This window comes from Lutjanus erythropterus, chromosome 3 (assembly GCF_056507025.1).
Source record: "Lutjanus erythropterus isolate fLutEry1 chromosome 3, fLutEry1.hap2, whole genome shotgun sequence".
Lineage (NCBI taxonomy): Eukaryota > Metazoa > Chordata > Actinopteri > Lutjaniformes > Lutjanidae > Lutjanus > Lutjanus erythropterus.
In genome coordinates, this window is record NC_139319.1 from 11624426 (window position 1) to 11641475 (window position 17050).

General features: G+C 41.5%; 1 protein-coding gene across 1 annotated transcript in view; it reads right to left on the reverse strand.

Moving 5' to 3' along the window:
* Window positions 1-437: 437 nt before the first annotated feature.
* Window positions 438-17050, reverse strand: part of fhdc1 (FH2 domain containing 1) — a 50096-nt gene continuing 33483 nt past the window's right edge. Inside the window, exons 4-12 of the mRNA XM_084715010.1 lie at window positions 13615-13717; window positions 13412-13497; window positions 11735-11835; window positions 10397-10467; window positions 9947-10054; window positions 8368-8438; window positions 5855-5972; window positions 5513-5677; window positions 438-4879 (exon numbers count right to left, since the gene is read on the reverse strand). Coding sequence (XP_084571136.1) covers window positions 2687-4879; window positions 5513-5677; window positions 5855-5972; window positions 8368-8438; window positions 9947-10054; window positions 10397-10467; window positions 11735-11835; window positions 13412-13497; window positions 13615-13717 — 3016 coding nt within the window. The 3' untranslated portion in view covers window positions 438-2686. The remainder of the gene's footprint in view (window positions 4880-5512; window positions 5678-5854; window positions 5973-8367; window positions 8439-9946; window positions 10055-10396; window positions 10468-11734; window positions 11836-13411; window positions 13498-13614; window positions 13718-17050) is intronic.

Below are 17050 nucleotides of genomic sequence, written 5' to 3' on the forward strand. Positions count from 1 at the left end.
TTTTTTTCAAAGAAAAAAAGCTGGAAATTACATATGTGCGCTAAATTTTGCAGTGTGACAAAAAAATCTGTAACCTTTGTCATTTTAGTCCATAGCATATATTATTTTAGATTTACGTACAAAATGGTTTGTGCCGTTCACATTGAGCAAGGATGTATGTAATTTCTGGCTACCTGCAGAGAAAATATAATCGCAACTTGGGAAACTTGCTAAAAACCTTTTTTATCAAGTAGCAGCCTGAATATCTTTGTCTTCAGATTATTAGAAAAAGCTTTGAGGGTTCTGGAAATACTTTCAAAACAGCGATAAGTGTTGTTAAACAACCTCCTTGTATCTATTTTTCAGAATATTGTATGTCAGAATAACAGAGACGTAGCTGTATGACCCAAATGTAAAGGCAATACATGAGAGGCACAAATGGGAGCCAGGCTGAATTATGACCAGTTTGGACGATTGTTGCATTTGAACCTTGTCAAAAAGGTGCAGGCCTAGAGAAAACATGAGATGACTACATTCACAGTAGAAAAATTAGACCAGACTGTCAAAATAATCACATGGCTGATGATCATTTCTGTGTTGTGTTCAAAGCTTTTCTCTCAAAGCGTTAGCACGGATCGTGTTATTAGCCTACAGTATACAGGAAACATTTCCTACGTGCATGTCTACTCCATGACGTTATGGAGGAGTTCTAACACATTTACAAACTACTGACACATACATATACAAGGTACAACAAGTACCACAGTTGGTATACACTGGCTTATAATCTGTGACTTTATATATTGAAGTAATATTAATATACCAGTAATTTGTAAAAAGTGACATTGCAGTTTAAACCAGTTTATCAGAGTTTGTCTACATCTTCATCATGCAGAGCCAAATGAACAGATTCTACTTTTTCTGCTGGTACAAGGCCACTGCGATCGATCTGAGGTATCAAGCAAAGGAACCAAAAAGCAACCAGAGCAATATGCTACAGGAGGATGCAACAAAACTAAAAGACACAGTAACAGCAGCAAGTTAAAGGGATAGTTTAGATGTTTTGAAGTGAGGTTGTATGAGGTATTTATCCTTACAGCAGATGGAGGTCGGCACATCCCCAGTTTGGAGAAGCAGCAGGAGTACCAGTAAGAAGCTGAGCAATGTGCTGTTGTGGACACGCTCAGCAGCAAAATGAATTCTAACCACCTAAAAAAATCCATCAGTGCAACTGTATGTTATATTTAGAATATTGTCACAGCTTTATCTTTCCTTCAGACAGCCTTTTCTGATGGGAAACCACCGTTATGAAAGCCAAATATCACTCTCCACACCAACCAAACTCCATGAGTGAAATCAGTCATTTTACTTCACAGACCACAGGAGGTGCTGCTATACTTCTGCCTCAAACAGTTAGTCTGTCTGTGTTATTGTATGACCTCTGTGTTGTAAAGGGTAAGTTCAGAGTCACCAAAGTCATGCAATAACACAAACAAACTAACAGATCAAGGCAGCGGTAGATCAACAACCCCTGTGTTCTGCGAGCTAAAATTGCTGCTTTTGCAAATGGAGTCTGGTGGCTTTGGAGAGAATGACATTTGGCAGTTTTCCTGCCAGAAAATATAGCATACACTTGTTTCATGTTTCATAAGACCACGGTTATTAAATAATCTAATAATGCACGCATTTATCACTTATTCTGAGTTCAGGTTTGTTGCCTGCCAGTTCATACTTTGGTAGCAAATGGCCCACTATTTCACCAGACACCAAAACAGCAAGACAAAACATTTTTTAACCAATGAAATAACACATGCAGTGTACACTTCTGTGATTGGTTTGAATGGTGTTTGCACCAGAAATCTCCAGAATACACTTAAACTCTGATGCAGACCAAACAACTGCTCTCTGGTCCGCCTTCAAGAGGTGGTCTCAGACTGCTTTCAAGTTTATATCAACCCAACAAACTGCACCAAGGAGGTAAACAGTTCAGGTTTCAGTTCACCTGGACTAAACAAGGCTGGTGTGAACTCGCCTTTAAACTGATGCTGATTTTTTTAGGTGGTTAAATACGTTTTGCTGCTGATTCCGTCCACAGCAGTTCATTGCTTAGCTTCCTACACAGGTACTCCTGCTGCTTCTCCAAACTGCCTGGCGTGCTGACCTCCATCGACGGTAGGTAATATACTGACTATTGATAAGTACTTCATACAACTCCACTTCAAAAAAACTGAACTATCCTTTTAAGGTTCAACAAATCTTGTAACCCTGAATCAAAAAGACACTGAAACTTGGTCTCAAATTGTCAGAGCTAATTAGCAGCATCATATAGTCAGTAGTGTTCGACATCGACATAATCACAGACACTGGCATACACAGACACAGCTAAGCAGGGCAAAGAGGCTCCTGGGTAAAAACACCAATTTGCCATTTGTCAATTTAGTTAATGCCCCCCTCCCAAAAAAACAAAAGCTCTTTTTGTATGAACAAAACAGGAACACGTGGAGAAGTTCATTGCATCTTGCTCTTTGCAATTCATAAACCTGATACAGAGTCAGAGCTACAGGAGGAACCTTACAAGGTGAGATAGCTTGTTTTTTTTCAGTCTTTTGCATGACATGAGAGGATCAGTCTGCAGTGTAGATTGCAAAGAAGAGCAAATTTACATCAAACTCAGGGAGAAAGTTTGTGTTTCTAGACTAGTTTTGTTTCATTTCCAGCTTGGTTTTGCACTCCTGCTGGGCGTCACCGAGTCTCTAGACTTCTCAGAAAAGCTATTAGTCTTACGGATATCTTCACGTGTTGGAGGTGGCGGAGGAGTCTCGCTGCGGTATGCGCTGCGACTGGCCGCTTTCACACTTTGCACCCGTCGGAGGTTGGTCCCCTGCGGCCGCTCCTCGCTGGTTTGAACTGTGGGCGACAACCTGTTCTGCCTCACAGAGGTTTGTCGACCGAGAAGTGAGGGGCTGCGGGACGGCGTGGAGGGGACGGACGGGGGACCCAGCTCCTTCTTGGTCCTGGAAGACGAAGCGACAGTGTTGCGGGCGAAACTGGGGACGTCAGAGTTGATTTTTGCGCTGATTGTGTGCGAGCTGCTGTTCTCAGAGGATGCTGCGGCCTGAGCTTGAGCTTGAGCTTGAGCTTGAGCCTGAGCCTGAGCCTGAGCCTGAGCCAGCGCTCTCATGGTGGAGCGGCACATCTTCTCCTCGGGCGCAGGCTTGGGGATGTTCCTCAGCGGTTTGGCGCTTGGCTTGTGGATGGAAGCTTTTCTCGGGGTTGAATCACGCGCCCATCTCGAGATGCCGCCTGTGAGGCTGCTCCCCCGCTGAGCTTTTGACTCATCGGGGGGCAGACTGGAGTGTCGGAGAGGTCTCGCAGTCTTCTCGCTTCGTCCTCTCGCTGGGGTGCTCTGATCTCGAAGAGGCCGGCGTGACTCTCCGCTGTCCTCTGTTCTCTTGCTGCTACCTGTCCTTGTGAGCTTGCTAATGGGAACAACTTTCCTCATCCCCTGACTCTCACTGCTGGTCAACGTTCGCACGCTGCGACCTCCGCTGGACTTTGTCACTTTGTTAGCTTTGCTCTTTGCATGTGCCGTTTTTTTGCTGCTTCTCTGAGCATCTTTCTCCGCCGCACCTTGTTTCCCCTCCGCGGTGTCACAGCTCTCCGTGTCCCACTCCTCTGTGGTTCCAGATGGAGTCATGGATGCTACGTCCACAGATTTTGGCGCCGACAGCTCACTGGTCGAGACAGACTGGTCGTTAGGAGACATGGACTCTAAATTCGAAGACAGGGAGCTTGGGTCTTGCTGGCTCTCCTGATCTTTGCTGCAGTCGTTCATTCTGAGAAGTCCGTCTTTCGTTAAAGATGAGCTGTCGACCTCAGAGTAATCCAAGGTGACAGAGCAGTCTGTTTCTGTGCAGTCAAGGATATAAAACATGGGTTTCTTATTGGATACGGAGGTGTCAAGAGGTAGGGGTGTATCACAGGTTGTTGATGAAACTGTGCTGTTGTCCTCTTCTTCTTTCTCTTTATCAGGAGACATCCCAGCCTGCGCAGGAGGATCTAACTTCCCTTCCCACGCTGCTTTGGGATTGGCTCCTCTTTCTAAAACTTTTCCATGCAGCAGGTTGTCCAGACTTGAGGGAGGTGACTGTCTCTCCCTCTCCAAATCTGTCACAACAACATCACCCTGGTTGACAAAGTGCAAATGATTACTGTTATTGTTTGGACTCGGGAGGTCAAAAGCTTGAGGACCTCGGACTAACGTGTGTTTCTCCACGTTGACATTCATGTGGCCGGTGATCGTTGGGTTGGGAGGATGAACAGGCTTCTGAAAGACACAAAAGGAGCGAGGCAGAGTGCTGCCCTCCGACACAGACGAGTAAATATTGTTGTTGTTGTTGTACGGATCGTTATCGTTCAGCCCAGAGGAGGAAAACCTTGCCAGCGGGCTGATGGGCTCAGTCTCTGCATGGGGAGATGTCACCTGTCTGTCGCAGCCCAGCTCGCGGTTGTCGTCCTGCGCTAAGATCCAGGGGGTCGTCTTCCGTTGCACGGTGCGGCCCGACCGAGGTAGGCTGTTAAACTTGGAATAGTCCGTGGGATTCCCCGAGCCTCCAAACAGTTCCAGGTATCCTTGGAGTTCTCGGTCCGCTATGGAGGTCATGGTGTGACGATGGCGGCGGGCGCTGGCAGAGCGTCCCAGAGGACTGTGTGGACTCTGAGACCTCTGCTGGAAGAAGTCCAACAGACCCTCCTTGGTGAGCATCTCCACGTCGTTCTCGCTGCTGCTCCGACCGAACACGCCGCTCTGATCTGCACCCGACCAAGCAAAACGCTTCTCCTCCAACTCTCTGAGACGACGCTGTCTGGCTGCTTCCTTCAACTCACGGTCCACGTTGTCCTGAGGAAGAGGAAGGTGGAGAAATGTTTAGAGGCAGGCAGAAAGACAGAGACACAGATAAATGTTGGTTATATCAAATCATACTAGCAATAAATTAAATTTCAAGCGTCTTTTAAACTCTAAATTCACTGATCTGTTGTGTAATTTTGTGTTCTCTGTTAAAAGCTGAAACTCTGTACCCTGTAATGGATGGTTACAACAAACGATACTGGTAATAATTTTCCAAAATAAGGTTGGCTAATGTGGAGGTTTCCTTAATCGGTGTGTCTATTTGCACCTGGGTGAGAATAGTCACATGGCAGCTATTGAGCTATTTACACCAGACTCCCAGTTTAGCTGCAAAACAGCAACAAAAGTACACATAAGGAGGAGATTGTGGGTGATGAACAGGCCAAACACAGGACTAGGCAGTTTTGGGTCTTGTATGAAACAGTTTTTAAATTATTATTTTCAGTTTTCAAGCGCAGTTTGGTTAGGTTTGTCTCTGTCATGCAGGTGTAAATAGCTACATTGGCTTTTCAATCCCACATGGGTGCAAATAACATCTGCCTTCTTTAAAACCTGTATCTTGCCCAGTCTGACTTCTTTTTAATCAATGAGGCTCAATACTATGAGAATTATCCTAAAACAGACCTTTACAGCTTTCTTGAACTTGATGCAGAAGTCCTGAAAGATGCGGAAGCACTCGTCCAGCTTAAAGGTGTCCTTATCCTCACAAAAGAAATCGATGAGAGCGTTCCCCTCTTTACGCAGATCCAGCCTGCGTCTCTTCAGGTCCTGAAGCGTCCGAGCTGAACTCTGAGGGACCCAGACACACACATTTTTATTTAATCTATAAAATGTTATACACTTTTTATGGATGTCATTATCTGTAACAGTTGAGTCAGCAGAGCCAGAAATGTACAGTGGCCCGGATCCAACTTTCTGTGTCTGTGTTTATAATGGATGACATATCTACTGCTGCTGCAGCTTCACCTGCAGGAAGGGCTCCAGCTGCTGCAGCAGCTCCTGGTCTCCTTGAACCTTCTCCTCCATCGATTTAATCCGAACATATAAGGAGGAAAACTCCAACTCGATGTTTTCCACTGAGATTCTGCATGAAGACATTACAGCAGCAAGGAAATGTGCTTAGAAGCAATTTTGAAGCTTACATACAAAATAATCACATTACTGACTGCAAACTGTCCTCATAGCACTGTGCAGCGTGACGATATGTGACAGCAGTATGCTGAATGAACTGTCAGGCTGTCATCTGTTAAAGGTGAAGACAGGATCGCCGTGAGGAAATGCATTCACATATCCTGACGGAGGGAGGGAGGAGGGAGGAGGACAGGAAGGAGGAGGGAGGAGGGAGGAGTAATCTCTGGTGCAGGAGCTGCACCGACTGCACACAGAGATGACCTTGTGAAGCTGACGGAGCCTGACAACCACCAGCGTCACACTGCGCCGTGGGAATGATTCTCAAAGTGCTGCACTTAAGTTAGATGTCAGCTTGAGTGATGAGATGTGGACGTTAATTCAGCAAAAAATAAAAATGTTAGAAGTTCAGCTTTTGATCAAATGGCTCTTTACAGAACACAGAAATAAAACATAAAAATGTGTGTATGTATTGTATAATGTATTTATTATTAGTTTGTCAGATGCCATTATATGTAAAATATTCGATAGAGAGTATTATATTAAACAAAATTTAAGTTATTATAGTGCTGTTAAAGGATATCATTGGTATTTTTCAACCTGGAGCCTATTTTCCAATGTTTTTGTGTCTTAAGTGGCTGATTGAGACAACAATTTTTGAAACTGGTCCAGTATTGAGTGAGACTGCTGCAGCTGTCAGCCAAGAAATGGGCTGCAATGTAATGCCTACTGACAACTGGCAACAGAGACAGACTTTTACTTACAAAGTAAGATCCTTTTTGTTTAACCAGAAACAGCAGCTACAATACTCTCGACAAAGCAACCAGACTCCCTTAGGGCTGTACCTGACTGACTCAGAATTTTGTTGATTTGGATTTGGCTGTTCAATATTAAGATTTGATTAGTTTTTTTTTCCAACTTTTTTCAGTTCAGTACTACATCAAACTCCTATATCAGCTTACATGAGTATCTTTTACCAGTAAGATTCACAATTTAATGCCTTTATTTGTAATCTGTGAAAAAAAACATCAGATTAGAAAGTAAAAGTGTGCACTCTCCAGCTCGGTTCAGGCGCACCCAAACGCACCGCGGAGCATGCAGCACAAATGATGCGGTGAAGTGCATGACAGCGCGTCACCTGTGCTCTGATTCTATCACTCTCCTCTGGTTTGTAAAGTTTACAGTCTGCCATATTGTTGCATTGCTCTGTGTACAATGATGCAGCTAAAAAAACAAGCGCTGAAACTTGTTTACTTGTTTCACCTTGTCAAGGAGATTTGCGCCAGCTGATATAAAACATATATGTATGATTCCTCTTATTTATAATTTCTTATTGAAATGTATCAGTGTATTTCTGTTTTCTATCTGTTTTATTCTTTTATTGCAATGCACACTTACAAAAAAACAAACAAACATAAAAACAATACAACTGCTCCACTTTCAGAGGGCAGACCTCCATGGACAAAAACAGTGTTTTTATTTCTCTGGTCAATCCGCTGCCTTGATCTGTTGTTTTGTGTGTGTTATTGTGTAAATTTAGGTGTTTTAAAGAGTTAAAAACTGATTGAGGCAGCAGTACATTAGAGAGATAAAATTACTACTTTTGTCACTGTAGTCTGGTCACTTTGAAGACAGCGATATAGTGACTGTTTCTGGTGAAACAAAACATACATTTTTATGGAGATCAGGAGGAAGGAGTGTCTCCTTGGGACCAGTTCTGGGAACACATCAAATGGAGGATAGGTCTAGGTAGACTTTTGAATGTATTTATTTGTTTATTTTTCTTTATATACTGAAGTGTACCTCCATAAAAAACATGCTTTGTGTTTCTGTACTCAGAAAATAGTAATACACCTGTATATATGCCATGTAAAGAGTAAAATTTCCATAATGTTGTCAGATACTCAAAATAATAATCTGAGCCTGTCGGTGGCGAAACAAGCACTTTCAGTGGATGTACTTTGACGGTGCACAGTTTCCCATAAGGATTAAGTCACAGCTCAGTTTCACTTCTGGTGTCTGCAGCGCTCTCCCTCAGTACTGGACCAAAGTCAAAAACTGCTGTCCCCATTAATCACTCAGACATTAAAATGTGAGAAATGGCGTCCATCTTGAAAACTACTGAAGTTACCATCAAAAGAATGAAGTTGGTTTAGCAATGTGATGAACTCATGCACAATGCTAACCACAACGCGATGCAAACCACCTGTGGTAAAGCTCTGGAAAACAAATGGATGAAACGGAACAACCTTTGGTGGAAAAAGGCTTCAGTTTGCATCATAAACATACCACTGGTACCATCACTCTCTCTCTGTTTACAACTTCACCTTAAGATGTCAGGAAAAGTTTACCTGGCTGCACTCTGAACATCCTGAAGTTTCTCTGGAAACTTGAGCAGCTTCTCGTCTTTTTTCTTTGCCTCCTGCGTGAACAGACACATCATTTCACACAATTTAAATCAAAATGTTTGTTACTGTGCATGATAAAGTGGCATCACTGCAGTCTGAGGGACTACTCTTTCTTTCTTTCTTTGGTTATGTAAGTGTTTGGCCAGCCTCTCTCGGCTCTTTTCCGTTTCCTGTCACCATCTGCTGTCCACCTGCCCTCCTGCAGTCTGAGTATCTGGACGCTGATTACTCGAGCACAACTGCTGTGAAATATTTATATAAAACAAGCTCTTTGTGGCTGACAAAAGACTGTCTCTTTTTACACGGTAGACTGAAGTATGTGTCCCACTATATTTCATGCATTTGAAGTCTTGTGTGATTTTAATCAGGAGAAACCACAGACTTTCTAATATGAAATATTAATAGGATGAAATCGGTGTCTAGTTATCCTGAGGATACCAGAGCAATGTCTACACATTTCCACTAGAGATGCACTGATTACATTTTTTTTGGCCGATTCAGATTTTTTTTTTTAGGCTTGACGTGCAAATCTGATTTTCAGTCTTTCTAGAGCTATAATTGAAAGATTACACAAATATTTTTGGAACTTTTTTGTAATGTAAAATTAAATTGGATTTCCATAATAAAACACTGACTATTAAATAACTTTTGTATTTTCTTCAAAAGTGTTCCAGGTGACAGCCAGGCCTTATTATATTATTATATTAAGATGAAGATGACGAAGAAGTACCGGGGGGCCAAGATCTTCCAAGATCTCATAAGAAATGTGATTTCACATTATCTTGTGGAAGCAGATGTAAACAAACCGGAGACAGATTCAGTGCAGCATCAACATGGGTTGTTTATTCTTCAGCCAGAATATGAGGTGAGATTTTAACTGTCTGTAAACGGTAGTCTGCTGCTGGCTGACATTAACCTGAAGAGCTGGAAAGTTGTTTGGCAACACCGTCAGCTGCTCAGCTGCTCCCCCTCCTTGTAGACCGTGTGTCTTCTCTTTATCCTGGTCTTGGAATCTATCACAAATGCTGACTTCATGCAAGCATGGATCTGAGTGTGTGGCTGTGACAGCGCTGTTGTGTAGCTGCATGCATGACGTGATGATCTGCTGACCATAAGTGTGAATTTGACCAGTACAGAATTGGATATGTGACGCTGACTGTCTGGTTTTCAACGTGACTGTCCCTGACCTTTGATTAGTTTAACCTCTTCAAAGGTGAAAACTGTGTCAAATATACACATAAAAGGCTTCAAAAAGACAAGGGAACCTTATGTTACTATTAGAATAGAATTGTACACAGCAGAGGTTTGACTTAATGCAACCCAATAAGTACCCAACAACCAGCAAACAGAAGCTGTGTGAAGTTTTCAACATTCACGTTTAGGCTGACACTGTGTCAGAGAAGTGTTGATTTAACCCCATTGTAATATTTGAATCCCCACTTTGTTGTGTTGTATTGAATAACAAAAGACAGTCCTCATGGTATTGTGTGCCTCACATTGTATAACTGAAGCTTTCACTAACCATGGCGACAAAGTGCAGCAGATTCATCCCTGGCTTGTTGGCCTTGGTGTCAGCCAATGAGAGGAGGGATGACAGCTTGAACCCCACAGCGTTGCCGGCGTAGCCGCCCTGAGAAAAATACAGAAGCATATCAAAGATGTTCAAGGATCAAAGCTGGTGAAATTCTATACTTTCCTTGTTGACGATAAATCTTCTGAAAGGACCAAACAATGGGTAAATGACAGTTCTGATCTGTCGATCTTTACAAATCAAGACTTTATATTAACAATGGCATAGCCATCAGTGCTAAAACAAGTATGTTTAAATGAAAAATCAAATCAAATTGTGACCTTAAAAATCAAAGGTAAAACCGAAATGTGGATTTGGAGAATTGCGACACCCCTAAAAGCGAGCCTAATCCTTTAACCCAGACATAACAGAGAGTTTAAGTGAATATGACGATGAACTCACAGCGTTCATTATGTTTCCGGCCTGCAGCACCAGATGGAGAATGGCGTGAAGCTCCTCACAGCCCATCAGCTCTATAGGATGAGATCAATATAAACTAAATTAGAGAATTCAAAGCACATACCATCAGCACATTACACACTACTTCACTTTCATTTAGCACCGCCACACAGAACAAATGATCTTTTTATGTTTTTATCGAACAGAGACAGATACAGAATACATCGACCAGCTGAAAACAACTATCTGATGCAAGTATCATCATGTTTATAGTGGATGCTAATTAACACTCTCTAGAAGATCTCTTATGAAAAACAGCATAATCAGCAGTCGTGATGACAGCATACTCCAAATTCACTGAAAGTTAACCGAAATCGATTTTTGCTTTTTTTTTTTTTTTTGACCATGCGTCCTTTTAGTTCAACCAGCGAGGGTAAATGTTAATTAAAGTTCACATTAAAAAAAGTTCTGCTTAGTTTGTACCATACAGTGTTGAACTGATAGCTCTGCATTGCAGTGAAAAGGTCACAGTGTTGTAGAAGAGGGCTTAAGAAAATCCAATAAAGCACAGAGAGGCAAGTGTGACTCAGCTGAAATGACACAGCCTCAAGTGATGCATGCAAAAAAGCTGTTTATAATATTTTCCAGAGTTCTTGGTCAGTTGTAGTTTGTCGTAAGTTTGTCGTCCTACCATTTATAATCGCTCAGTGATCTATATCTCTTGCACAATCGGGTCAATAGATTCACTACTCCAGTTTGCCAAATACCTGCAAAATGAACGATATTCCCATTAGCCTTAGCGGTTTGTGTTTGTTGCTGATCATATTTGCATGATTACATGCTAAACTAAAATGTTAAACATATTGCAACATGTTATTACACAGCTTGGTTAAATACTTGATTCTGATTGGTGAATTGGAGGTCTGTTATTTCTGTATTGCAGCCAGTTGCTAATAATAACAGACGATTGCTATGAGGAACAGACTATTGTTATGGATGTAGTTCTGATCAAAGACTCTGGAAGAGGAATAGAATATTTTTTAAACCAACATAATAATTTTTAAATCAGTAAAATCATTTTTGAATTAATATTTTTTGTCAAATTATTGATTTTTAAAAGTAAGCACCATAAAAATCTACATTACAACACTTCAACCAGTACAGAGATGACAGCCTTGTCTTTCCATTCTGTCCCCACATCACATCGTGTCTCAGGTGACACATTCCTACTTTTTGTTCACCACCGCTGACAGCTCAAATATCTGGGTCACCTGTTTGAGCACATGCGACCATGTGTGTGTGTGTGCGTGTATGAACGTAGCAGAGCCCGTGTGTTATTACCTTTAGTGGCGACGCGGACGACATCGATCTCATGGCTCATTACAGCACAGGAAGGGAAGAACTCTTCACGGAGGACAATGGCCTCGATCCGAACCTCGAACCTGACAGAGACGAAGCAGAAAGGTGTTAAATCTGTGATGTCATGAGGTGAATACAGTAGATTGTCTTTTTTAAAGGACTGCTTAAGGTTCTGCAGAGAAGTCAACACATTATTTTCAGTATTCAGGATGACTGATAAGGAAACAGGAGGAATAGTTGAAGCATAAACTGACATTTCTTTATCTTATGATGAGTGACAGCAGGAGCTGATGGATGCATCTCCAGACGCCCATGACAGAGTGGTGACATGAACCAGCAGGTTAAAACTGGGATTTTTTAAATAAAGACCGTAACAGTTCAACAGGCATTTAACACTCTCTGAGAGAAATATACCAGTCATTGTATTACTCCTCCATCATACCACCAGTATTGACTGCATCCTCTCCATTACACTAATCCTACTTTATTTTTTTAATGTTTTAATAAACTGTGAAAACTTTACAGGTAAAGTCATTTTAACGCTTCGGGAAGAGACTTCAGGTGCGTGACAGTTGCTGTAAAAGAGATCACTTCAGGTTTCAATTACTGTGATACGTTGCATTCAAGTTCCACCCACCAAGAAGCGCCAAACGTGGGTATATTTTGGGTTTGGTGGGAAAATAAATTGGGGTCACCATCCAGGTGTCCACCGTACCTATTGTGACATCAGTGAATCAAATTAAAACAGCTCATTACTATTTGGCATTTTCTGCACAATGTCTATGTTTCTGCTGTAAGAAACATCTGTGTTACATGTTATTAGCAAATTATATGTGTCCTTTGTTGAAGATGAATTTAATTTTCTGGTTCACTGCCCTGTATAGAGTGATTTCAAGAACCATCTGTTTGAAAGCATTCAGTTAAAAAAATCCTGGTTCTGGTTGTCTGAAAGTGACACGTTGCATCGGTTCTTTAATGAGGAGACTTTTGTCTTCGACACAGATCATTGTATCCGACATAATAAGATGTTTCTATCATGGACATGGGAACTCTCCCGTTCGTGGTGACATATTTCTGTGGATTGAGCCACCAAAAAGGAAACATGAACACAAAGAGAAAGATGAAGAGAAAAATCATGGTAGTTTTTGTGCAAGGTGGCGTCTGAACAACACAGGCGCCCCGAGATCCTGGCTGAAATGAACGAAATGAAGCTGCAGTGTTTGCCGCCATGCTACCCCACTGATAATGATGATGTTGCCTCACAACTGCCTCTATAAAGTGATGCTAAAGATGAGTTTGCATATTAAAAACCTCGAGGTAGTTAAAGGTAATTATTTTGTGTCAAATAATGCATGATGCCTTTTTATAGCTAGGAAAAACATTTTGGATGGTTAATTTTCTCAGTTTACTGCCACTGGCAGATGATGAAAGTGTAAATTCAAGTGCACTGTCCCACAAAAGTAAATGCATGCAAATACTTTTAAATAAACATGTGCAAATAAGGAGAGCAATTCAAGTTTATTGGAAAGTCCCCACAAAATGCTAATTTATCCTCATAAAATGATAAAAGTATGGAAAGTCTTTCACTGACTGTCAAACAAGTGGCTTCACATCTTTGACTGAAGCTCCATTAAATATACACCATTGAAATCTGCTTACCGAGGCACCTGGATCAAGAGGTACATAAAGGAGTCGACCAGTGTCAGCTTGTCTGGGTCTCCTTTAAACGCCTGCAGTTTCTTGATCTGTTGGGAAAATAGAGACAGAGGAAGCTCAGCAGGCTCTATTGTTTTCTGTCTACATTCACCGTCTTTTATCATCAGTTTTGGTGAAAAGCCACACAGACGTTCATAAACACGGACCTCCTCTGCATCAGGCAGGAGCTTCAGCAGGTCTTTGAGCAGCTCTGCCCCATAAATCTTTCCTTCTCCTTGTCGTATGTCCTCAACAATAGAGCGGTTGGACCTGGAAGAGAAATACTTTATTTCAATTAAGTTAAATGATAAATGGCACAGGTGCTCTCTTTTTAATGGTCGCTCCCCTGTGTTTACAGAGGCACTAAATCCAGCTGTGAGTCACTGAGTCAGACGTCCCTGTCTGGCTTCATTAACAGGCATAACAAACCAAAAATACTGACGATGACGACAGAAGTTAAATGAAAAACATCCTCTCCAGCTGAGCTCGGTCCGACACTGTTCAGTTCAACACGTCACGTCAATCATGTCTCATTACCTCTGGTGACACTCATTTACTGTACGACAAACCAAACTCTGTAGTGCTGCAACACAATTACACAGTTACATCACTGCCATGAAAGACGACTTTAAGAAAACCTTCAAGGACAATATCAAGTAAGCTGACACCTCACAATGTGATGCAACCCAGTACAGAGGCTCTGTAATAAATATCACCTTCACGAGGTTTACATAATTCACTGCACTCACTGTATCAGATACGTGTTTATTCAACTATTGAGGCCACAGTTTGATTGGTTTATTTTATCAAATAACATTGCATGCTAATCTATCTGTACCACTGCAGGCTGAGTACAGGTGGCATTTTTGAGCTGCATGATTGATTCTGTGCTTTGAAATTACGTTGTGAAAACAGTGCAGAGGATAAGATATTAGTGCTAAAATCAAATTACACTGAGATAGTTTGATGACCATCACAGCCCTGTGGGGAGTTCCAGCTGCCAACTTCTTAACATATGAAAAAAGTGAGCAGGATTTTTACTCAGGGATGGGCGATCTATCGATATTATATCGCATCGTGGCATGAAAGCAGATATCGTGATAGCTTTTGGATATTATTATATCGTGACATGACATAAGAGTTGTCTTTTCCTGGTTTTAAAGGGTGCATTACAGTAAAGTATGATATAATAATCCTCTATTCTAGCTGTTTTATCATTTGCCCTTACCCACTTAATCATTATATCCAAATTACTCATGATTATTTTTCAGAAAATCTCTTCCGTGTTAATATTTTGTGAAAGCGCCAATTATCATCCCTACAGCATCGTTGTGACATCAAGTTATCTGGTCAAAGCTGCTTCTTACCCTTGGAGTACACAACATATAGTCAGTCACAACATATGTGATCAATAATTAACGATATCGACCGATATGGAACTTCACTATCATGATTGGTTTTTCAGCTTCATCACCCAGGCCTACTTTTACTTCTATTATTTTTCTGCATAGACGATAGGTGACTTATAGTTGGAGAACTCAAAGGTTCAAATCTTTGTTAAAAAAAAAACACAGCAGGAGAAGTCAGCTACGACTTTAAAGCAAAATTTTAGAGGGAAACAAAACGTAAATCTGTGTTGAACATGGTGGCAATAGCTAGCCAGGGAACCAGACGAATCTGCGAGCTCATGTTTCATTTGCTCTTCACACCCGTCATAGATCTGGTAGGGCCAATCACAACTGTTTATCTAATATGGGGCGGTACGATACGATGACTGTGCAGAGGAGCAAGACCTGGCTGCAGCTGATGTGGATCTGTTTCTGGATTGTACTCTAAAAGAAGAACAAACGAGTGTGCTTAAAGCTTTTGTTGATATGAAAGATGTGTTTGTGTACCTGAGACAGGATTTGATAAGTTTAATTCACCAACTACGTGATGTCACACGTTTCATTGCTCTAATTAGTTGCAGGCTTGTGCATCCAGAGGCAGTGTGGTCTGTGTCCACTGATAATAACCCCTGGAAATCAAAAATTATCTGAGAGCTTCCAGACTAATTCACATTTGCAAATTAGTCTGGCGATACCAGGCTGGCCAAAAATCTGATCAAAAGTATGGCGTGGTGTTCTGGCATCTTTATAGCAGCAGCAACAAAGGCTCATGGGTATTGTAGTAGAGCAATTCAACACCCCAAAAAACAAAAAAGTAATTTCTCAGACACAATGTTTAAATAATTGAAACTGATGGCCACAAAATAAACTTAAAGCATCATTAAATCGTCCAGGAGACTCCTGTGTTTCTATGTTGATAAACACTGAGGGGATCATTAAAAGAAACAAAATGAAATGGGAATTTCTGTATTCTTTTTACTCCTGTTTTACACTTACTATGTATAGGGTATCACAATTTATTTGAGCCTAAATTTGTTGAACCCTGCCTTGTAAGTCCTGCCCTTTGTAATTCTATCATGAAAACTGACTCAAAACATCTGGAAACCCATGTAGGAGAGGGTAATACACTCTATAGGACAGATAATAAATAAATGTTAGAGTTGATGATGAGATCAGTGCTCATACTCAGTCCTGACTGAGTACAGTATGGCTGACAGTCAAATGGCATTAAAATACAGTGGGGAGCCATGCAAATACACCGTCATGCAAAACAGAGACCTAACACACTTTCTGCACTCTGCTCCAGACGACTTATGTAACACAATGCTGAGTTCGACCGAACACACCTCGAGACTTCCTGAACCAATTAATTATAAACAATGGAAGGAAGCCTCTTAGAGTAACTGGCACAGATTTTGTCCCTAATCTCCCACAGTTATAAAGCTTTTAATGGATTTTTCTCACTCAGGCACTAAAACACAAATGTTTTCAAGATACCATCAGTGTTGGGCCTCAAGAGCAGAATACACATTTCACATCATGCTTCATCAGATTTGCTCTGTGCCCGATTGCCATCAGGCTTTGCTTTGTAAGCAATCCCAGTATCCTGGTGTGCGCTGGGACTCAGATTTTCTTTTGCTTTACTGTGGTTTTCCGTCCACCAGCTGGCACCCAGGAGAGAAGGGCACCGCTGTTCAAGGGGAATCTCAAGTTTATTTTGAGTCTCAAAATACCTTGGGATCGATAAGTGTTTTCCCAAGTGTTCATAAGCCACAGAGAAAACTTTGTGATGAAGAAACAAAAAGTTAGAGAGCTCACTACCCTCCTCATAATGGCCAAAAAATGATATCTCTCCTCAGTAGCTGTGACAACTTGTGGCCAACTAAAAGTTTGTAAGTGCCTGCCAAATTGTATATAAGTTCAGCACCTCCTTTCCTCCTAGACCCTCTGTGCTCTTATTCTTTACTATTGTGGCCTAATAATTTGGATTTAAAGGCTGAATCAGGCAGAGTGCAGTGTTGGCAGTGAGAAGCAACTTTTTCCTGTTGTTTTTCATTGGTAATAAGCATTTTGCACACTGATTGCACCCTGGGTGCATCGTGTTTAGAGTCCTCTGACTGCCCAGAGCTGAAAAAACTTTAACTCGGGGCAGAAAAGCGCCCAACGTCAAGTTTATAGATGCTTGAAAATAACAATCATGGTGGACAAATAATAG